Source organism: Drosophila simulans, chromosome 3R (assembly GCF_016746395.2).
Source record: "Drosophila simulans strain w501 chromosome 3R, Prin_Dsim_3.1, whole genome shotgun sequence".
NCBI classification, from domain to species: Eukaryota; Metazoa; Arthropoda; class Insecta; order Diptera; family Drosophilidae; genus Drosophila; species Drosophila simulans.
In genome coordinates this window covers 19,927,704-19,949,617 of record NC_052523.2, presented here as the reverse complement: position 1 = coordinate 19,949,617, position 21,914 = coordinate 19,927,704, and the positions used below count along the sequence as shown (strand labels likewise).

At 44.8% G+C, this 21,914-nt stretch overlaps 8 protein-coding genes across 8 annotated transcripts; 3 read left to right on the top strand and 5 right to left on the bottom strand.

The window, feature by feature from the left end:
• The first annotated feature begins 36 nt into the window (after positions 1-36).
• On the top strand, positions 37-5,488 carry LOC6729270 (myogenic-determination protein). The gene is made up of 5 exons (XM_002104554.4): positions 37-989; positions 1,684-1,806; positions 1,883-1,957; positions 5,027-5,105; positions 5,160-5,488. The coding sequence occupies exons 1-5, from the start codon at positions 462-464 to the stop codon at positions 5,351-5,353; spliced, it is 999 nt and encodes a 332-aa protein (XP_002104590.1). The 5' UTR covers positions 37-461; the 3' UTR covers positions 5,354-5,488.
• Positions 5,486-6,799, bottom strand: LOC6729269 (alpha-tocopherol transfer protein-like). The gene is made up of 3 exons (XM_016177338.3): positions 6,448-6,799; positions 5,822-6,194; positions 5,486-5,763 (listed from the first exon to the last, which is right to left on the bottom strand). The coding sequence occupies exons 1-3, from the start codon at positions 6,747-6,749 to the stop codon at positions 5,503-5,505; spliced, it is 936 nt and encodes a 311-aa protein (XP_016035913.1). The 5' UTR covers positions 6,750-6,799; the 3' UTR covers positions 5,486-5,502.
• Positions 6,800-6,820: 21 nt separating this feature from the next.
• LOC6729268 (alpha-tocopherol transfer protein-like) lies at positions 6,821-9,416 on the bottom strand. Its single transcript, XM_002104552.4, has 3 exons — positions 7,844-9,416; positions 7,405-7,777; positions 6,821-7,301 (listed from the first exon to the last, which is right to left on the bottom strand). The coding sequence occupies exons 1-3, from the start codon at positions 8,275-8,277 to the stop codon at positions 7,047-7,049; spliced, it is 1,062 nt and encodes a 353-aa protein (XP_002104588.2). The 5' UTR covers positions 8,278-9,416; the 3' UTR covers positions 6,821-7,046.
• Positions 9,417-10,026: 610 nt separating this feature from the next.
• Positions 10,027-13,442, bottom strand: LOC6729267 (lysosomal acid glucosylceramidase). The gene is made up of 9 exons (XM_016177337.3): positions 13,316-13,442; positions 13,101-13,243; positions 12,700-12,859; positions 12,484-12,631; positions 12,111-12,431; positions 11,924-12,053; positions 11,732-11,845; positions 11,149-11,672; positions 10,027-10,424 (listed from the first exon to the last, which is right to left on the bottom strand). The coding sequence occupies exons 1-9, from the start codon at positions 13,365-13,367 to the stop codon at positions 10,325-10,327; spliced, it is 1,692 nt and encodes a 563-aa protein (XP_016035912.2). The 5' UTR covers positions 13,368-13,442; the 3' UTR covers positions 10,027-10,324.
• A 192-nt stretch (positions 13,443-13,634) lies between these two features.
• Positions 13,635-15,496, bottom strand: LOC6729266 (sulfhydryl oxidase 2). Its single transcript, XM_002104550.3, has one exon. The coding sequence runs from the start codon at positions 15,441-15,443 to the stop codon at positions 13,758-13,760; it is 1,686 nt and encodes a 561-aa protein (XP_002104586.1). The 5' UTR covers positions 15,444-15,496; the 3' UTR covers positions 13,635-13,757.
• Positions 15,497-15,602: 106 nt separating this feature from the next.
• Positions 15,603-17,702, bottom strand: LOC6729265 (lysosomal acid glucosylceramidase). Its single transcript, XM_002104549.4, has 4 exons — positions 17,490-17,702; positions 16,422-17,431; positions 15,984-16,326; positions 15,603-15,922 (listed from the first exon to the last, which is right to left on the bottom strand). The coding sequence occupies exons 1-4, from the start codon at positions 17,551-17,553 to the stop codon at positions 15,657-15,659; spliced, it is 1,683 nt and encodes a 560-aa protein (XP_002104585.1). The 5' UTR covers positions 17,554-17,702; the 3' UTR covers positions 15,603-15,656.
• A 128-nt stretch (positions 17,703-17,830) lies between these two features.
• On the top strand, positions 17,831-18,421 carry LOC6729264 (outer dense fiber protein 3-B). Its single transcript, XM_002104548.4, has 2 exons — positions 17,831-18,046; positions 18,107-18,421. Exons 1-2 carry the CDS (start codon positions 18,025-18,027, stop codon positions 18,328-18,330), a joined length of 246 nt encoding a protein of 81 aa, XP_002104584.1. The 5' UTR covers positions 17,831-18,024; the 3' UTR covers positions 18,331-18,421.
• Positions 18,422-19,250: 829 nt separating this feature from the next.
• Positions 19,251-21,906, top strand: LOC6729263 (synaptic vesicular amine transporter). The gene is made up of 6 exons (XM_016174854.3): positions 19,251-19,599; positions 19,661-20,248; positions 20,454-21,055; positions 21,122-21,338; positions 21,407-21,531; positions 21,594-21,906. Exons 1-6 carry the CDS (start codon positions 19,401-19,403, stop codon positions 21,684-21,686), a joined length of 1,824 nt encoding a protein of 607 aa, XP_016035911.1. The 5' UTR covers positions 19,251-19,400; the 3' UTR covers positions 21,687-21,906.
• The last annotated feature ends 8 nt before the right edge of the window (positions 21,907-21,914 follow it).

Genomic DNA, 21,914 nt, shown 5'->3' with positions numbered 1-21,914 from the left:
ATCCGCACTCCGAGAGGATCGCGAGCACATCTGGGGGCCGCCGATATCTTGGATTCTTGGATATTGTCACCAAATGTGTTGCGATTGCCACGGAAGGCGGTACACACGCTCGCGTACGGCCCACAAATCGACGTCAAAATATTTTTGAAAATGTCGGAGATTTTTCCAAAACATCATTGAAGTGTAACTAACTAAATAAGGCTGTATTTTAAAATTTAAAAATCTAAAGTGAAACAATTACAAATTAATTTAAATAGAAACACATAACTCACATTTTACTCAAGCAAACTCGTGTTAATAAGTGTAACTAAAAATGAGCTTAAATAACTTTAAAAATGATAATAATCAGCTGACTAAATAAACTGTGCCATCAAAATTAGTATAAGCAATTAAATTCAGCAACTTGTTGAATCACCAAAAATTGTTTTGTAAAATATAACAAAATCGTAGTGAAGTGAAAAATGACCAAGTACAATAGTGGCAGTAGTGAAATGCCTGCGGCTCACACCATCAAGCAGGAATACCACAACGGCTATGGTCAGCAGACACATCCTGGATACGGATTCAGCGGTTATAGCCAACAGAATCAGCTATCCCATCCAGGCCAGAATCCACACCAGACCCTGCAGAATTTCTTTAGCCGCTTCAATGCCGTCGGTGATGCGAGTGCGGGAAATGGTGGAACGGCATCCAGCTCAGCCAACGGATCGGGTTCATCCTGCAACTACAGTCATGCGAATCATCATCCGGCGGAGCTGGACAAGCCGTTGGGCATGAATATGACACCGTCGCCCATCTACACCACCGACTACGATGACGAGAACAGCAGTCTCAGCTCCGAGGAGCACGTCCTGGCGCCCCTCGTCTGCTCCTCCGCCCAATCCTCCAGACCATGCCTCACCTGGGCCTGCAAGGCGTGCAAAAAGAAGAGCGTCACCGTGGACCGACGGAAAGCGGCCACCATGAGGGAACGCCGGAGACTGCGAAAGGTAGGATTTCCATGCCATTACTCACATTTTTAGATTTTGATTCATTCAATTCATTCAACTTATAATGGGGATTTGAGTATACCATATACCATATACCATATAGGTATAGGAACTCTTTTCCAGAGTCCTTTTCCATCAGCAAGCTTATTAATCCTCGGTCGATCTTAAAAATAGTTTACGCCACAGTTGGCAATTCCCCTGCGTTTAAGGATTGCAACTTTGTAGCAATGTCATTAGCTTGGCTATCACCCCACAAATTAACACATCGCCACCAGGGAGGAGGATCCATTGACATAACGCGCAGAAAGGGAAACCACCCAACATGCGTAAAACATAAACATTTGCCAACACCAAGAGTTAAACAGCGGCATTTATGAGTTTGACGGTCGTAAAAGTTTTGGATGAACCACACGTATTTATAGCTCCACATAGAGACATTAGTGAAAGGAGGAGATCGTGGGAGCTCCGGGGAGAAAGGGTATGGGCATGGGGGTGGCTGTCATAAAGAGACAGACGACGGGCGAACGGTTTAATTGTTGAAAATTTTATGCTCTATTTAATTTAAAATATGTTTTATTAAAGAGCCACTTAAAGGGGAACACGCCGCGTGTTGTGTGTTTTTATGGCGCGCCTAATGGATTTCCATGATTTCAACGATGGCCATTAATTGATTGTTATTCCGTTTACATTCTAGGTTAACGAGGCCTTCGAGATTCTCAAGCGACGCACTTCATCCAATCCCAACCAGCGCCTGCCGAAGGTCGAGATATTGCGCAATGCCATCGAGTATATCGAGAGCCTGGAGGATCTGCTGCAGGTAAATGAGTGAGCTCATCTCACCAGGAATAGAATACCATTGGTTAATCTGATTTTCTGATTTTTCGCCATCTTAGGAATCCAGTCCCACACGCGATGGCGACAACCTGGCGCCCAGTTTGAGCGGCAAAAGCTGCCAGTCCGATTATCTGGTAAGTTTTGTCCGCTGAACGCCAATTAATATTAAGCCCAGTATATCGTTCCGCAATTATTTTTTCGTAAAATTCTCATGCATGAGCAGCGCTTTCGTACATTTTTCTTTGGCGACGCGCACATTCATCAAAATCTCAGGGTCTGGTCCGTCGCAATGGCGAACATGAAAATAGAATATATGTACGTACGTACGGATGGATCCCCGAAAGAGTCAGTCCCATACGATCCGATATCTGTTGTATCTGCTGACCGGAATTTATGCGCTCGCTGACGTGCTACTTAATAAGCTACGCCGGCAGAACATCTCCACTTCTTCGAATCACATTCACCCGAAAACCGGGAATATTATGAGTTATGATCGGGAAAGTTTGCCCAGATGTGAGGGGAGCAAACTTTTATCACAGGAACGAGGAGAAAAATTTAGAGGACAAATAGCCGGGAGAATTTACGAGAATTCACAGGGAAAGGGTCGTCGTTGTCTGCATTTAGTGAAAGGCAATAAATAAATTTTCTTTTTATAAGGCCGAATGGAAATCGTGTTGTAAATTAATTACAACAAATTCGTTGGAGCAGGAATCGGAATAGGAATCGGCATCGGCATCGGCATCGGAATCTTCATCCCCATGTTTGGTGGATTGCGACGATCGCTTTTTCTGTTTCATAATAGCTTCCCTGCGACGTGGAACCAAAACCGATGTGGCAGTTGACAAATTGCACAGGAAAAACATGACAAGATCTCGGGGTGTTCTTCTTCGAAAGGTGTTGCAAGATATGGCCAAGTCGTCGAAAAGTGGGGCAACGGGAGCGGGTTGTACATGCATGCATATACCTACTCCCGAATGACAGGGCAACAAATTGTCAACAATTATGCAAACATTTTTGCCATCATCTTCAACGCCCTCTTTTCTTTTCCTTTTCATTTTCAATTTTCCTTTCGGGTTGGCCTGCGCTGAGTAATTTCCATGCAGTTTGTTTAAGTTTTTCACATTTTTAATGTACAAATTTGTTAATTTACCATAAAACTTAGCGTATTTGTATGTTGACTGCGCCCCCCATTGGCAGATATTAATGTGCGGCCATAGTTTGATTAAAAACTGGCATAGCGCCAAACGTGCAGGCATTCAAATGCAACTCAGACCCTGGCAATCCATCCATCTCATCCATATCCATTCATTTGGAGCCCGTGTATTTATAAACCTCGGCGACTTAAGTAGAAGATTTCCTTTTGAACTGTTTCCAACACGAAATGCGCACGCTAAGTTTGCCCATAAATTTCCTTATCGCCGCCAATAAAGTGAAGTAGTACTTGCGATATAAACGGCGAAGTGCCAGTACGTCTATATCAGTCAAATTTCTACGTAATGAAAGCCATGGCCATAATCATCTTAAGATAGAGCTTTTGGGTGCAAATGACTCACGGTAAGATGTGGGTAACGTGGGTGCAAGTCAGCCATTGATAAATGTTTGCTATGACAGTGAGTCAGGATTGATCGGATTCCCTGGCATTCAGTTTTTAAACTATTATCAGATACAGATATGCTACCGAACACGTTTGTTATCTTTGAATAGCTTTACAGCTACACTATAAGATAGTCAAATATTTTCTACGAATGGCAAGCAGTTAATAATGATATTGCAAATTATTGAGAAGAAGTAATTCCTGTGATTTTATTATGGTCTCACACTACAGATAACATTTATCACAGGTTTCCGTTGCAAAAATGTACTTTTTCCAGTTTCCCAGAAAGAATTAATGTTTGAAACATGATAAAATTATTTTGAAATTCATCATCAACATTATTTAAATCTTATTAAAAATGTAAATATCTAGCAAGCAGTTCTTGCATTTATTTCGGTGATATTTCCCAAATGGATTAGGAGAAGTAGCTATATTTCCAAGTGGGTTTAGTATATTATGAGCATATTTCATGGTAAAAATTCATGCAGCTTGTGGCTAACAAATCGCATAATGCCGCATATCCGTTACACGCTCACAGATCGGAGGAGGAGGAGAACTTCTAAGGGGAACGCGCCAAAAAGCGGCTTAAAATCTTTACGCAACCGAAGAATCGGAATGCCCAAGTGATAAGTGGCATTTCATTCAGATACAACGCATGATATATGCTCAAAAAAAAAAAAAATAAAATAAAATACACCGAAATACCATAAAGACATGCAAACAAGTACACAGAAAGAAGTCGGGCATGTCTAAAAATACATTTTGTTAAATTGAGAATTTATTTCGAAAGAATTTATTCAATATTTGGCATTATCTTGTCATATAAATACACTATATTGCTGCTTATTCAGATGTGCTATTTTTGTGTAATTTCTCCCAGTGTATCCGCTTGCTGTCACTAAACGCTTGAAAAAATGATAAATCGCTTTATAAAAGTGCAGTGTGAGTTCATCTGGCCTCTCGTTCAGTTTAGTTCACTTCACTCGGGTTGAATGCTGTTCTGTTGTTCTGCCACTCCGTACTTTGTTGTCCGCTAAATATAAACAGACGGAGATACATATACAAACGGGATGCCATGCGGGATGCCCTGTATTTGTCGATCCTTGCAGACGAAGTGACGGCACTTTGGTTGCACCAGATGCGGATTTGGTGGGGCAGCAAGGAAACCCACCCAGAAGTGGCAATTATAATTTGCTTAGCATCGGCGTTATAGCGAATTTTTCTTTTTCTAATGAAATCCCGAGCGAATCTCCGGATGCCTTGTCTGTCGTCTGCGTATGCGCAAAATTAATTTAATTGCCTCTAAAGTGCGCTCTGCACACAATGCCCCACAATGTTTGGGGCATGACAATGGCGGTGCGTTCGGTGGTTCAATGCATTTTAATTGGCCTGTGGAATCTCTTTACTGGCATAAATTTTGGCTTAATCTCATCATTAGACTGCATTCTGTATGGCACTCGTTGGCCAAGTTGACAGGACCGGAGCAAATTTGACGTTGTCATTTCGCCGGCGACACTTTTCTGTAATTTATTGTTTCCCCAATTTCGCTTGAGGCCAACTAAAAAAGATTTTTCCATTTTCATTTATTTATTTATGTTTTCCTTTGCAGAGCTCCTATGCTGGCGCTTATCTAGAGGATAAACTTAGTTTTTACAACAAGCACATGGAGAAATATGGTCAGTTTACAGGTAAGAAAGTAATTAAGTATTTGAAATATTTATATTAAATATATTTTTGCATAGACTTTGAAGGCAATGCCAATGGCTCCAGTTTGGACTGTCTAAATCTGATTGTTCAGAGCATCAATAAGAGCACCACGAGTCCCATACAAAATAAGGCCACGACCTCCGCTCCAGATTCCCAGTCGCCGCCCTCAGCCGGAGCAACTGCACCCACTTCTCTGCACGTCAACTTCAAACGAAAATGCAGCACTTAGCACTTAAGTATCAGCACCTTAGGCAATTGTAAAGCTATTTTTAAGAGGATACACGAGATACCCAGTGACCCGAATAGGCCTTAAATTATATGTATAGCATTAGCACTTAATTAAATGGTAATTCAAAACAGCGAATAGAGTCTTTTAACTTAATCCAGCTCCAGTTTGCGGAAGGAACCGCTCATCCCGTCCAGTTCTCCATTGGCCCAGGCACTGGCCAATCCGACGCGCAGTTTCTCATTGGTTCCGTACTGGGCATCCTTGGCCAGGTAATCCTTGCTGTCCAGTAGCTTCTGGCGCCAATGATCCACTGCCTCTGCATGATAGCCATTGGTGCCCCCATACTCGATGGTCATCGCATCTCTGGGCAGGTGCTGGTACAGATCCTCCGACTTTTTGTGGACCACGAACTGTGGAGAAAATTGGGTAGGTTAATACCAAATCTTAACGCAACATAAACATTTTCACCTTGAAGGGCAGTTTGGAGGGCAAAAACTTCGTTACAAAATTGAAAATGGTTTGTCCCTCCTTACGCATATTGATCATATGAATCTCAACAAATCGCAGTGGTATACATTGGTCCACCAGCGCAAAAGCCTTCTTCAGCAGGAAGGGATCGTACTGCATCATCTGCTCCATGGTAACATCTCTGGCATCCACAACCCAGACCAAGCCGGAAATCGAGGCATTATCGCACTCCAGAGCCAGTAGTTCCAACATGATGAAGACCAGTTTGAAGGCCTCGCGGGGATTCGATTTCTTGGGATCGATGTTTCGGAACTGAGAGATGATAACCCTTGGCCCCTCGGGACTCACAGGTCGCATGGGTATCACATGGATTCTGTTGATTCGAAATAGAAATTAAATAAAGTATCTTTACCTTCTTTGAATAAGACTTTCTAGTGGTAATGCCTTGAGGTGCTAACATTTCATAACACGCAACTAATTTCCAGCAATGCACATAGATAGTGAATAAATTATCATTGATAATGTTTGTTACGTTTGACACCACTGATTAGAAGTATTTAAATGGTTTGTGAAATATTTAGCAGCTCGAGGCAAAAAGGGTATTGCAAACGGAACAGGGAACCCACCCTCGTTGCAGCTGGGTGAGCAGAGCATCGTCCACCTGTCGGGATCCCAGAACCTCCGGGAACACGCTGCGCAGGGAGTAGTAGTTGTCGAATCGCCGTTTTGTCTCCTCCTGGCTGAAACGGCAACGCCGCAGAAAGGCCAGGATAAGCTGCTCATCCGTGGGCGCCTTGAGGTGCGGCGACTTGGTGATCCATGTCTGAATGGTGGCGATTATCTCCGCTCGCTGCGCCTGCTCCTCGTTGCACTCGCTCTTGGCCAGAGCCGCCAACTTTGGGTCGAGAGTTCTCAGGGTGTTCGCCATTCCGGCGCTCGGTTCAATGGTAACTGAATGCCAATACCACTGACGCAGCGCCGTGGTAGTGATGGTATTGGCTTTTGCGGCGGCATCGCTATCTAATCGGGGCAACACCTTGTAAACTAGCTGGAACGGCGAGCCGAAACCCGTCGGCAGTCAGTTAGATATAGATACACGAGTGCATAGATAGTTGATAAGTGGGTGTTATCTTTAATTGATCGACTACAGCAGAGTTTGGAATGTTTATATGGATAAACGCTATTGGGCAAGGGAGGGGCTAGGTTTCCTGCTTCCGGGCTAGTATCAATCCCAGTTGAGGCGACGGAAGGAGCCACTGGCTCCAAATTCCGCCTCATACGTGGCTATTTCACCGTGTCGCAGCTCCTCAATGGTCCCGTAGTTGCAGTCCTGCTCGAAATAACCACGATAGCTATTCAACAGGTCCTCCATGTAGGCCACACATTCACCCAAATGCCCATTGGTACCGCCATACTCCTCCGGCAGCGATTCCTTGCCAATGTGCTCGATAAGCTCTTCGCTGTTCTTCAGAACGCGTATCTGGAATAAGATAAACATATCTAGCCTTAATTGGTACTGAACCTCTATAAAAGCAATTTTATCACGAAGGTGATGACTTGCTGATTAAGGTATCAATACCCACCGGATAGTTGACTTGCATGCTAAGCACGTTGTACAGAAACATGACGGTACCCTGAATATCCTTGGGCATATTTATGATGTACATCTCCTTCACTTTTAGGGGACTGCAGTTGTAGAGCCAGTTCCACCACTTGCGAAATAGGACCCTATCAAAGCGGCGCATCTTATCCGAGTTGACGCCCTCGAGATCAATGATTTCGCAGATTCCCGCCAGGGAGGCATAGTCATTCTCCAGCGCAATCACCTCCATGGCCATCGAGGAAAAGTGATAGATCTCTCGCAGCATGTACAGATTGGGATCGAAGTGGCCAAAACGGGCTATGAACATGGCACTACGGCTATCGCCCTTTGGCATATCCGGATAGAGGCAAACTCTGAAAGCAAAACCAGCGTCTTGAGATACATGACTAACTTCAAATGATGTTTAACCATTTGCTCACCCCATGCGATTGATGTCCAGAAGTCTTTGCGTCACACAGCGGTTATTCATGATCTCCGGAAATAGGTTGTAGTGGGTGAAGTAGCGATCGATCCGGCGCTTGGTCTCCTCCAGGCTGTAACGGCAGCGTCTGAGGAAGGCGATCAGGAAGTCCACATCCGTGCGGGCGCGCAGATGCGGCTGCTGGCGAATCCACACGCGCAGAATGATGATGTCCTGCTGAATCCTGTCGGGCGTCTCGTTCACCTCCTGCTCGGCCAACTTGGCCAATGTTGGCGAGAGCGGACGTCGCATTTTGGTAACGGCTATGCGGTGTTTGATGGCATTTGGGCCATCTAATTTGCCTATCCATGCTCCCCCATCTGGTGGTGGGTGGCCCCCTAATCTAATCTTATCGCGGAGGCGAATCGGATTGGGAAAATACGACCGCTGCATGATGGTCTATGCTTATCTACACGCATTTGTAACTTGCACTTTTTTCCAGCTCGGAAAATGGGATTCGGATATAAGTGTGTTTGGGAGAGAGTGACATGTACTATATATGGGAATATAGCGCACATCCGGCGCCTGTCTGGAGGAGATCTCTTAAGTGCCCATCTCGTGCGCATTTGGGAAATGGATGCAGATGCACTGGGAATAAATTTTTGTGGAATGTTATCAAGAGAGAAAAGAATGAACATACATTCAAATACACATTTTAAGGTTTATAAGTTATAAATCAAATGTGGGTGCTATTATGGCATCAATATTTCCACTTCAGGACTCAGTTTCGCCCCATTTTTGCCAGTGTACGAGTACTGTCTTTTGAAATGCGATCCGCGTTTAATGCCCGAAATAAATCTAACGCTAAATGGTATCCAGTTCGTCGGTCGTCCGTGCTGTGAGCATTGAGCATTCAATTTGAGTGCCTGCCTGTCAGAGGGCATTACACACCGACATCCCGGCTAGGTGGCGATGTGCCGTTGGAGTTGACATGGAACACCTACAGCCGGGCAAATTGCTATGACATGGCGCTGTCAGCTGCTGACAAGCCGGAGAACTGGAGATCTGTGCATTCTGTGCAACTGGCGATCTGGGCTCCCAGGAAGCGGATCATCTACCCACTCCGCCAATAACTCATAACACATTATGGCCATGGGACTGGGACTAGGGAGGATTTGGAGTGAGTACATCCAGTGGAGGCTGTGCTTTGATCTCGCTGCTGACAGTGCAGCGCGTGTAAATTCCCTTCGCAGCCAGCTCATTGCTCATGACGCAAACATATCGTTGCCATATTAATAATGAGCCTCATTAACAGCTCGCTGCACTGCATCATCGCACTCGACACATTGCCCAATGTTGCCACTGCTTTCCTGTGGGGAGAAAGGGTGAGGGTGTGGCGGCATGTAATTGACACACTCATTGCTGATAAGTGTATTTTGTTGTAAGCACTTCAGATATGCTACCAAACCCTTGGAATGCATATGCTGCACTTGACGCAAGTGATGGATGCCCCAAGGAATCGCTGAGAATCTTGACACAAAAGGGTATGGAATTAATAACCCAAGGATTGTCTTGCTGAAATCTCAATCAGTCTGCAGTAGGACCTTTGTACTTAAGAACTCTTATTAAATAAAGTAATGTATTACTAAATTTTTAATATATATATAATTCATTTAATATTTTTCATCATTTCGTGTTTATTTTAAGCAATTCTGTGGGGTTAAGATAATTGTGCTCTTGCTCACAATAAAGTTTATATATTGAATATGTCAAAATATAAGTTAAAGTTAATAATCCTTTTGAATATTTTATCAAATCAAAATGAAAGTGCATTGCTGCCACAACCAACAGTCATATGGGTTTATAAGCGTTTCATGTTTTAATTTATAGACTTACATAAAACGCCCCATTTTGTGCGCTAAGTGCGAGGGAGAGAGCGGAAAATGCGGGGAAAATGGGAAAATGCATTTGCTTGGCGCTCAATTGACAATCATATTTATAGAGCATATTGAACAAATAGACCAGACACCGCAGCATCGCTAGCCCAAAGATAATATTCGGATGGCCGTATAAGTTCCCGCTCGACTGCCAGTTGTCACTCAACTTGATCCGAGATATGTTCCAATATACTACATAGAACACGCATGACGTTTGTACTTTGCCGTTCCCCCCCCAAAAAAAAAAGAAAAAAGAAACTGAAAATTAAACGGCAAATGAAATTTCATTGTAAACAGACGCGTTCCGGCAAATTGAGCAGCTTAAACAAATTTCCGTTGTCTCCGCATATCAGGCATTACATCCTGGTATTCGAGTCGAGTCCCCATCTCCACGTATCCATTATCCTGCTCATCCTGTTGAGCGCAATTTATTGGCTTCCGTTGTGCCGCCGTCACTTGAGCCTCAATTGGTCCTCTGGGCAGCGGCAGCTGGACCCACCCCCACTACTCCTGGCCTAGTTTAAATTACTACGAGTATATTGTCGGGTTCCGGGAAGGGAACCTCATTTGTAGAGCACCGTGTGCCAGGAGCGCGGCGGCAGGCGGAGCTGGATCGCCCCACGCTGGCTATCATCGAGGGCCACGTCCACCGGCAGGTTCTGGCTGCAAGATTACGGAATCGGGATCTTAGAATATGCTTGATGGAATGGCGTGCGGAGTGCTGGGGCTCCATTAGAGGGATTCATAAAAGTGAATCGCAACGTTGTCGGCAATTAAGTTGACGCACTTAAGCGGCACCGTCGCAGATGCAACTCGAAATAGAAGTGTGCTAGGCACTTGAAAAAATCATTTCGAAATTAAGTATGTTCTTAAACTATTTTTAAACGATTGCCAATATTACCGAGATTGAAGTGCAAAAGGAATAAAAATCGATTGGAAATTTTGTAACGATTGTAACAAGATTGGGCATTTCATATTTGATTCATAATTTCAAAATCAGCGGAAAACGAATTTGGCCAAAATTCAATATCTACGAAGAGTAGTTTTATCATAACTTGGCTAAAAATAGTCCTATAGCCAAAATAATAACTGTTTTTTACAGCTAATAACCAATGCTAACCACTCATATCACTTTTTGGTAAAGTTAGAAAAATTAATTTTTGAGTCAATTTTTGCATTTTTTGTAAGGGGTAACATCACAAAATTTTGCAAAAAATTTACAAAATTTTTTTTTTCCAAATTTGAATGCCCATCGATTGGAAATGTAATTTTGAGCCTTACAAGATATGTCACTCCACATTTGGAGCAATATTTTTAATGTTTTGGTTAAATTTCGAACGGAAATTGTAACTAATAACTCAAAATTTACATCTTCGAGTGCACTTACCCATTGTAGATGATCAACGCCACGCTACCGTCTGGTCGCTGGAAGCCCACAACACTTAGCTGGGTGAAGGGATTGCCCTGGTTCTCGATACGCGTCTCGATGCGCACGGATTCCGGCGGCAGGAACTTGGAGAAGTGGCCTATGGCATAGAAGATCGGCTGCTTGTATATCTCAGCCCGGCTCGTGGCATTCACAATGATCGGAGCGTCCACGAAGTTCTTAATGTAGTTCGGACCGCCCTGTTCGTCCAGCACGAGATTCCAATCCAGCCAGCCGTTGAAGTTGTGCGTCAGATCCTGGGTGTAGGCCCTCATGTAGCTCTCACCACGCTGCCAGCTGCCCAGCTCGGGACCATGGGTCTGCCATGGCTTATCACCGATGCAGGACTCCGTGTTCAATAGCAGCTTATTGGGCATATCCGTGTGTGCCTGGTCGATGAGTTGTGGAGCTATCAGTTCATCCCAGTACCAGTGAACAGCTAGGCCATCCAAGTAGTTCAGCGAATTGTTGCGTGAGGAGCGCATCTGTAGAATTGCATTTAATTATATTCAAATTCAATATGATTTTCGACTTTTTCGCATACCCTCCGGAACCACGTTGGGTAGGTGTACCGCTGATCGTCGTTGCCAAAGATGAGCACCTTGCTCTCCGCCGAGTTCCTGATGGTCGGGCCCAGATTGTCGTTCAGCCAGATAGCCTGGTCGAAAAAATGTCAACATGCTTAATAGCCAGAAACGTGATCGATGGCCAGTGGCCAATTGCAAATGGCTCATACCTGCTGCCAGGGCGTCCAGCCCATGCTCATGAAGTGTACAAAAAAGAAGCCAATGACGCCGTTTAACGGCTCATTGCCAGTGGATATGGCCCAAATCGGCATATTTTTAGCCCGCATAAGTTCGAGAAATCTGCAAGAAGCGCCAATCGCTCATGAATGGGAAATGAAATGGCCAGAGTTGTCTCACTTGAGGTGATAGAGGGCCCACGTTTGGTAGTATTCCGATTTCAGCTGCCCGAATCCTGTCCAGCGGTTATTGCTCTTCATCCAGGTTGGAGCACTCCAGGCGGCGCCTATGATTTTCAGAGTATCTACTTTAGCGATGGTCTTAAGGCGTTTCAGCTGTTCCACTTTCTGCAGATCCCGCGGATCAAGCTCGGTGAAGTTGCTCAATTTCGGATCATGAAGAGGCAATTCATTGTATGCCCAGGGTTCCATATCAAAGTCGGAGCCCCCAATGGACATTCGTATAGTGTTGTAGGCAATTCCAACCGGATGGAAATAGGATCTGCAAAATAACTAGTTATATATTTTTGTTTATTGCTTAATATTCAGCTCACCTGTAGACATGATCCTGTAGCTCCTCCGGTAGTTCTTTGAGTAAGTACGAGACTGTACCTGTAAAGGCCCCGCCAAAAATGGAGACATTTTGAAAACTCTGCTCTCGTTTCACCGATATGCGATATGTCTTAATGCTGGCATTAATAACTGAAATTATTTAAGAGTTCCTTGGGCATTTAGTTTTTAATAAAGTATTAATAGAGCGTTTTAGTTACAAAGGCTTTGGGGAATGTTGGCCAACTGCAGCCAGGCTCTCTCCTGATCCACCACAATCGCATCTGCCTTGAAGTTCTCATCGGTGAACTGTTTGTCATCTATTGTTATGGGTTTCTTTTCCGAGAGATCCCCTGTTGTCTTCTTGAAGCGCAAGCCATCCTATAAACCAATTATTATATAATTCATTAATTATATGATTATTATATGAGTTCAATATAGACCTAATAAAATTTAAATCCGTTTCGTTTAGCAATAAATTGGACATGACAAGCCACAGAAGATAAGCAAACTATTCCAAACAGACTTTGAATCTAATCTGAATAATTGACCTAAGCGTGCCTGATGGAGCAGTCAATAGCTAATGTTGTGACCGCGAGTGCGGACAATCCTGCTGACTCACCTTGCTGGAGCTAATCACCACAATCTGCGAGATATCAGTGAGCTGCGGCGGTTCCAGATAGTCGCAGTAGGTGCTGTTGCAGACACACACGCTTCCATGGCTCGTTTCGCGCAAATCGCAGGGCAACTGCCAGTCGGGAGCACCTGCAATGCGTTTCATTTGAGGAGCTGGCTTCATGGCCCAGGTAGGCATGAATTTAATGTTTTCTCACATACCTGCAGAGATTGCGATCACTGCAGAAAGAAAGCCAAGCAATGGTGTCTTCATGTCTGCACCTGGGACCAAAACAATGCGGCCCGCTCGAAGGCCCGTCCACAACTGAGCTCAGAAACGAGAGTCCGGCCTGCTTTCGAATAATCAAGCCACCGAATTTCACTCAATTTGATGTTTATGTTTTCGAACGCCACTTGACCCGGCTCAGCTGTTGATTTGATAAAGCAGCCGGACCGGCGAATAGTAGCTACAGTCGCCAGTAAGGCGATCCCACTTGGAAATCCGCGCACGCAATCAAAAGAAAAAGTTATGCAAACCCAGTGGCGCAGTGGATACCCCCAGAGGGGGGGACTAAAAAGTTATGAAACTATTTATTTTTTATTGAACATTTTTAAAATATTTAAAACGTGCTTTAAACTTAAATATTACAAAGTTACATTTTGTTTATTCAATTGCATGTTTTCCGGATGACATTCCGAACCAACTTAGGTTTTTTAAGGCATATATACCTTTCAGATAGTGCAATACTTCTTCGGTGCGCCATTCGGTCGCGTTGTTTCTACAATTGGGACAATCTCTTTCGCTTGGAAACTGAATCTTTGGGAATTGCGGATCCTCTGTAGAATCGCCGGCCAACTGTTTGTTGACATAATTATGCGCTGCCCAGAGCCACAAAATCTGTTCATCATCATTGGTCACATGTGCAATTGGTCGGAGCTTTTTGAACTCGCTTATCTTCATATCACACTCCTTGCAGTTCATAAAGAATCGCACGTAGCCGAGAAATACTAACAACACGGATCTGGGCTTGAGCTTTTCCGACTCCACACTAAGATAATGGAATAGAATCCAAAGGGAGCAATTGAAGCCGCGCAACGAAGGACGTGAGGCAATGCAACCAACATATTGCTTTCCATCAAACACGTAATTCTTTACTGATTTCAGCAGCAAGTTCTTGAATCCAACTCCGGAAAGTTGCTTCTTCACTCGCAGGGAATAATACAGGTCTGCCAGCTTTTCCCGCGCCTTTGGCTTTAAGGGACTTAAGTTGTATATCAGTTTAACAAAATTTCGCAGGACAACTATTTTAGTTCCGGCAAAGTGCGATGTTCCCGGAAACTCCACGTTAAGGATTTGATCGATAGCCCGTTCCAGATCGGCTCGATAGATTCGAGAGGGATGATGCTTGTGCTGCTCGAGTATCTCATACCTTAGGGCTTCACTTATGTTGGCAGGTGGGGTTTTGGGCAATGCTTTCTGGGGCTTCAGGTCGACGAAGATCAAGAATTGCTTAATGGCAGCCACATAAGCCTTACTGCTATCCATTTCGGGTGTGAGAAATAGGAATTTCCCAGCTCTATTTACCAGAACCACTAAGTTGGGCACGGGTGATATGCCAAATTTGTTGTAAACATCATGATTATCGAAGATCCGTACAACCACTTCCCTGTAGGGCAGCAACTCAAGAAGGGTGTTTCTTCCGATCAGCGAAACTATTGGATTATCCTCATTGCAATCGCCCTGAGAGGCATACTTTTCCTCCATGGAGTTGCCTGTTTCCAAGTGCGGCAGAAAGTGGTCTAAACACATTTGGAAAACGAAAGCAACGTACTCAACGTCCTTGTGGGTACGAAATATATGAGTCACATTGTCCTGCCGCTTAAACATTTTGAAGTAATCCAATTTTTGAAGATTTAGGGCCAGATTGGACTGTATTTCTTTGGGTTTTCGATGAGTGATCTCGGTGCCCAGGTCGTCTGGTGCTAGCTTATAACTTGGTGGAAAATATCGTAGTGTTGGCGTTTTACGATTGCTGTAAATGCTACAAATCCCATCGTTCTCATCCTTTCCACAATCTAGTACATGGACTTTCAGTACGCGGTGCCACTTGTAAAGTTTACGTGATAGATTCCTAAACGCTGGTATAAAATTCTGGCTCTCCTCGCAGAATCCGTTAAAGAACTGCACCAGCTTCCCAGTCGTTGGTTCACTAATTGCGGACTCGAATGATGCGAAATCCAACTGCTCCACATTGTCATCCGGATTAAAAAGCAGTTCGCCGTGTCCAGCGGAAAGAATCAGGACGCACAAGAGAAGTGAGAAGGCTGATAAAGTATCGTTTGGTTTCATTATATTATGGAGATACACGTTGTGCGACTGGCAAACTGCCACTGATGGATCTATATAATTTAGGTGTGATTTGATTCGGTTGGAAAACCAAAAATAAAAGGTGTGAAAATTGCAATTTTTAAAGCAATAACGGAGGAGTTATTTGAGAGCACTGAGAACTTGGTTGACTTCATTTTCACGAAGTTTAACATTTTTTTATTTAATTTGTTGTTTTTAACTGTACAGCAAAGTGTGAATGGATTTGGCCGGAACATTGACAACGAACTGACCCCGAATACTATCCACCAGAGTGATGTCCAGATCGGCGCGACCACTATTGAAGAGAACGGCGGCGATTTTGTTGTCCGGTCGCAGGAATGCAACGGAATCCAGATTAACATTACTAGGTACTGCATCTATGCGAACGGATCCCTCTGGAACCAACTTGGAGAAGTGACCAATGGCATAGAACATCGGCTGCTTGTAGAACTCCTCGAATGCTGCAAGAAAATCATATCACTAATCACAAACAGATCAAAGGGTAGTATTAAAATATCCCACTTGTTGTATTCACAATCACTGGGGCATCCACCGTGTTGTCCACGTAGTTAGGACCGCCAATCTCGTCCAGACAAATGTTCCAGTCAATCCAGCCATGGAAGCCCAGCTTAATGTTGAGCAGGTAATCTCGGGCATACTTCTCGGCCCGCTCCCAGCTTCCCAGGAGAGGAGCAGCTGCCTGCCAGGGCTTGTCCCCTATGCAGGACTCGGAAACTATCAAAATCTTGTCGGGGGCATATTCCGTGGTCTGTTCGATAAAGCTGTTGCCAAAAATTTCATCCCAATACCAGTGCACCGACAGTCCATCGAGGTAATCAATCGAGTTTGGCCGAGTGCGGTTCATCTGGAAATATCCGCGATAAGTAATGTGAACTTTGTAGTTTAATTGGTGCTAATTTGGTCATGCCTCTTGTGATTTATTAACACTCAATTACTTACCATTTTAAACCAATGGGGAAAGGTATAGCGTTGGTCATCGTTGCCAAACAGGATGATGTCCTTAAATTCAGAGTTACGGATCGTAGGACCCAGATGATCGTTCAGCCAAATGGCCTGCGTCTGTGGCGTCCATCCCAAGCTCATGAACTTAACGAAGTACATGAAAAGGATGCCATTCATTGGCTCGTTGCCCGTGGAAATGGCCCAAATGGGAATGCCATTGTCCTCCATAAGTCTGAGCCAACGCAGATGGTAATCGGCCCAGGTCTGATAGTAAGCCCGCTTGAGGCGTCCAAATCCTGTCCACCTGTTGTTCGTCTTCATCCAGGGCGGGGGACTCCAGGCGGCTCCTTTGACCAACAGATTCTTCACTCCGGACACCTCAATGAGGCGCTTGATCTGTGCGACTCGCGTCACATCATGCGCGTTCAGTTCATCCATATCGGATAGCACGGTGTCGCCCTCCTCTTCGGCATAGGACCAGGGTTCCAAGTCAAAGTCACAGCCGCCAATGGAAACTCGCATGAGATTGAAGCCCAGTCCATCCTCGGCGTAAAAGGATTTGTACAAATCAGCCAGTTCCGAACGCTTGAAGTTCTCCACCAGGTATTCCACTGCTCCGGTGTAGCTGCCCCCGAAACCAACCATCTTCTGGTGGGTCTTACTTCTGTCCAGTCGCAGGGTCACCGTGCGAGTTATGGAGCTCTCCCGGGACTCCAAGGTGAAAGCACTGGCCACCACCTTATCGAACAAACGAGACAGGATTGTCGCATTCGCAGTCTCCTGGGTGGGTTCCACATAATCCTGCACGGTAAACTTCTCCTCCTTCCCGAATTTGTCACTAGTTGTGGAGAAGCGTAGACCCTGTTTAGAACTGGAGATCAGGAACCACTCATTTTCGTCCGTCAGGACGGGATTCTCCAGATAGTCACAATAGTCCGCCGTGCAGACGCACACTTTGCCATGTTTGGCATCGATGAGTTTGCAGGGGATCGATTCAGATTGGCCACCTGCGGGTCCAATTTTAGTTAGACTTTCTGTTTATGAGTTAAGTTTATGGCCACTTACCAATTGCCGATACCAGAAGCACTCCCAGCACCAGGATTCCACTGCTGGCGAACATATTTCCCATTGACCGTTCACTCCGAACGCTGCCACCTGATTGACACCTGGTTCTTTTGGGAAAACGCAACTGGAGGTATTTGCTGTTAATCTTACCACTTGACGTTCACTTGAAGACAAGGAGCAGGAAGCTTGGCTGATAAGAGCATTTGACGATTACGTTTCTGGCTAAAAGGGGCATAATCAGTGTTATTTGTATTAGACAGATTTTTATCTGTTGTATCATCATCATCAGCCAGGCCTTGATTTTAACTTTTCCATTTAGTTAAAGGGAGTTCGGGAAGGTTTGTTCATTCCCAAGTAGAATCTCGTTCGGCAAACAACTCTTTTTAGAGTTTCAAAATTTTACATATTTCCAAAAACTAACTTACAGTTCCTGACCTCTCGTAACCTTTGCATAGGCTCATCGATTCCAAAACGTAGCTAAAATAAATAAGCCAATCTTTGGAAATCGCTAGTTTAAAAGCTTTTTGAGCTAAACATGTCGTGCAACCGTTCTTTTGGTAAGAAACTTCCGAGCCTAAACAAATTCCACTTTTTAAACTTTATTTCATTTTTATTAGGACCTGGCCCTGGAGCCTACAACCTGCCCAGCACCTTTGGCTTTAATAACTGCGACAAGAGGATGCAGCGAAGTCCACAGTTCTCATTTGGCAGATCGTCGAGGGCGTGTAATAGTCCTAGGTCCATCCAGTATGGACCCGGCCCTGCAGATTATCATGTGGGCAAAGTAACGCGATATGGACGACCTGCATCGGGGGACTTCAATGTTTATCGTCGTCGCTGATGGGGTGAAGGAATTTGTTTAAGGAGTAGTACATGACTGTGGTCAAGACTTTTTTGGCTATCTAATCAAATAAATGGAAATATTTACCCGATTAGCCTAATCGGTGTACTAAGCCCAAGTGGGCTGGGCGTTGATTAGCGGCTGCTAATGGCAAATTTGCACAACAGGTGTATTGTGTTCTTATCAAGTCTGTCAGCTATCATCTATTTGGTCACGGATTAGCAGATTTTTTGTTGAGCAATTACTCGGTTATTTATGCCACACGTAGACTATAAATAGGTCAATATCATTGGATGGCTGCCCCACCACACCCCCTTCCATAAGAAAAAAAATCAATTTTCAGCATAAAGAACAAGAAATTCATCACAAATTGGTCGGGGCCAAATTTAAACAGAAAAAAGGAGATGCAATGAAACGGAAAATGTGACTAAAGGCTAAAAGTCCATAGCCCGCTTATCGGGGCCGAGGCACACTCGTTTTGCCGGGTCTTTAAGCCATGTCTTTAATCTCCATCTCACCATCCCTTCGCCATCCTTTCCATATCCAGGGGAGTGCTAATAATAAAGAATACCATGTCATGGCTAAAGCTTTAAAGCCATGTGTGTGCGACTGAGTTTGGTGTTAACAAAAACTATTAACAGTTCAATACAAAAATTGTTATATACAACTAATGAATGCTCTTTCTTTTTTAAATAAAGAATATAAAAACTAGAACCACCTAGATATGTAGAATGGTTCTTAAAAACCCACATACCCTCCTGTAGGTCACCATCGTAGCCATGCTGAACACACAAACAGAATAGAACGGCCTGGAGTGGGATCCATCTGGCTGCCTTCGGCCTCCTGGCCAACTGGCTGTTCGGGCCGCTCACTCGGCTCGGTTCGTCTGGTGTCAATAAAATGGAACGGCAACTTGTCGCCGCCTTTCAATATTCGCACATACGTCGTTGCGGCAGCACCACCACCTGTTGCCACTCCGGATAGATACACTCGGGAGCATACTTTGTGGCGCGAATCGAGAGCCATATGGCAGCCTAATTTGGCGCTATCTGTGTGCCGTCCAATTAGCCATGTCGGAGAAATCGAACCGCGCTCAAATACACTCCAACTCCCGATCGGAATCCCAGAACCAGGCGGCTGTCCAACTGAATGCCTCGGGCAGACGCAGCTCCACTCCATCCGGAGCCAATGGCTCCTCCAATCGCTGCCTGATTGCCGTGATTGTGTACCTGGCCCTGCTGCTAGATAACATGCTGCTAACCGTAATTGGTAATGGCCAAATCAATTACAGATAAGCGCGGTAATAAACGATAATTTTCGCCAATTTCAGTGCCCATCCTGCCGGATTATCTGGCCAGCCTGGAGGCGGACGCATCGTCCGCGGTTGTGCTGAGTCTGGAGGACACATCGTCATTCTCGAAACTCGGCTACCGGTCTGGAGAATCGCCAGGCGGCGGACATCCTCAGCTGTATATCTCCAAGCATCCGATTCCGGGCAAATCAATGGTTAACTTCACACTCCTCCAGCTGTCCACAGAAGCCACAACCACGACCACCAGCATCACCACAACGGCCACATCCCCGTACAATTCCACGTCCATGCAGTCGCCGCCAAATGGCCAGTCGGGCGGCACTAATGTCACTGAAATTGGGCATGGGAGTGGGCACAAGAGCAGGAACAGGAAGCTGGCCTCCGGCAATCCCCCCAACCACGACAACAACAGCAACAACAGCAGCAACAACAACAGCAACAAGGAGCTGACCTTGACGCAGGAGAATGGCTCCATCGGCCTGTTGCTGGCCATGAAGGCCCTGGTCCAATTAATTTTCAATCCGATTGTCGGCAATGCGTCCAGCAAGTTTGGCTACCGCCTTCCCATTGTGGTCGGCACCTTCTTCCTGCTCATCTCGTCGCTGGGTAAGTGGTCTATTTTGGGGGCATTGAGTGGTTTTCCAATTGGGAGACACCATCAGGCGGATAAATGAATATAGGAAAAGATAACTTTCCTTTTTTTCAGTTTTTTAAATAAATTCTATGGAACTTTATATTGTATTATATTTCTATATTTTATATTAAATGCGTAATAACGATATACTCAACTTTTTCCAAACTTACCTTTCAGTTTTCACCGTTGGTGAATCCTACTGGGCGCTTCTGGTGGCCCGGGCTGTGCAGGGCGTGGGATCCGCTTGCATCAACATATGTGGCATGAGCCTGGTGGCCCAGCATTATCCGGAGGAGGCACGTCGTTCCAAGGTGATGGGCATCATCCTGGGCAGCATCGCATTGGGTGTGCTACTGGGCTATCCATTCGGTGGAATTCTGTATGACCTGATGGGCAAATCGGCGCCGTTTATCATTCTCTCCACTCTTATGTTCCTGAGTTTGGGCCTCCAGCTCCTGACCATGGATTTGACGGTGCAACCGGAGGTTGTCGTGGAGGATAGACCCAAGTGGCGAACGCTGCTCGAATGCAAAATGATTCTGGCCATTGTGCTGGCCATTTGGTTTTCCACCTCCACAATGGCCATGTTGGAGCCATGTCTGCCCATCTGGCTAATCCAGTATCTAAAGCCCAACAAGTGGCAGCTGGGCACCGTTTTCATTCCAGACTCTGTGGGCTACTTTGTGGGCACGAACTTTTTCGGCAGCATTGCCTACAAATATGGTCAGGTTAAGGTGTCCTGCATCAGTTTGTTGCTGGTGGGAGTAGCCTCTATTCTGGTGAGAACCTTGTTTTTATAAAACCTGAATTGGAAATATGTTGCATATATATTATTTACTTTGCAGATACCCAGTGCTACAACAGTGGCCCAACTATTGCTGCCCCATTTTGCCTTGGGACTGGGTATTGGAGTAATCGATGCGGCATTGGTTCCACTCTTGGCCACCTTTGTCGATGCAACACTGGCTCAGGAGGATCAGGGTGAGGGCAGCAGTTCCATGTCCAGCTACGGAACAGTCTATGCCATCCAGCAGACCTCTGTCAGTCTGGCCTATTGCTTAGGTAAGTGGATATTGTTATTTTTTTTTTTTTTGTTCTTAAAAAAAAGTGTATTTTTATCATCTTTATAGCTCCCCTGATTGGCGGTGAGTTGGCCCAGACCTTTGGATTTGCTTGGCTGATGCGCATTGTTGGCATTTTCAATATGATTTATGGCCCAATACTGGTCTACTTGCATCAGAAATACGATCCAAAGGTATTAACATTTTTTATATTTTCCGATTAAACTTCCTCTATTTATATGTTTTTATTTAACAGGCCCTGAGGGAACAGCATAATGATATGCTGCTCCAAAGCAGCGGGCGGGGATCTAGGTATAAACAACTTTACAACTCCATGGATGTGGAATAAGCTGTACTGCCCAGTTGTCCAGCAAAATCGTAAGCAACCTTGAGTGTCCAAATTAGGCGTTCCTTTGGCTCAATAAAGCAATATATCTGGAGCTGATTTTCGTAAACCATTTATTTTTTCGATAAAATTCGAATCTCCTAATAATAAAATCACTTTGCCATGTCTCAAAGTAACTTAGGTTATTATGATCAAATTTTCCCATTAAAAAGAATTACGTAATTATTATAT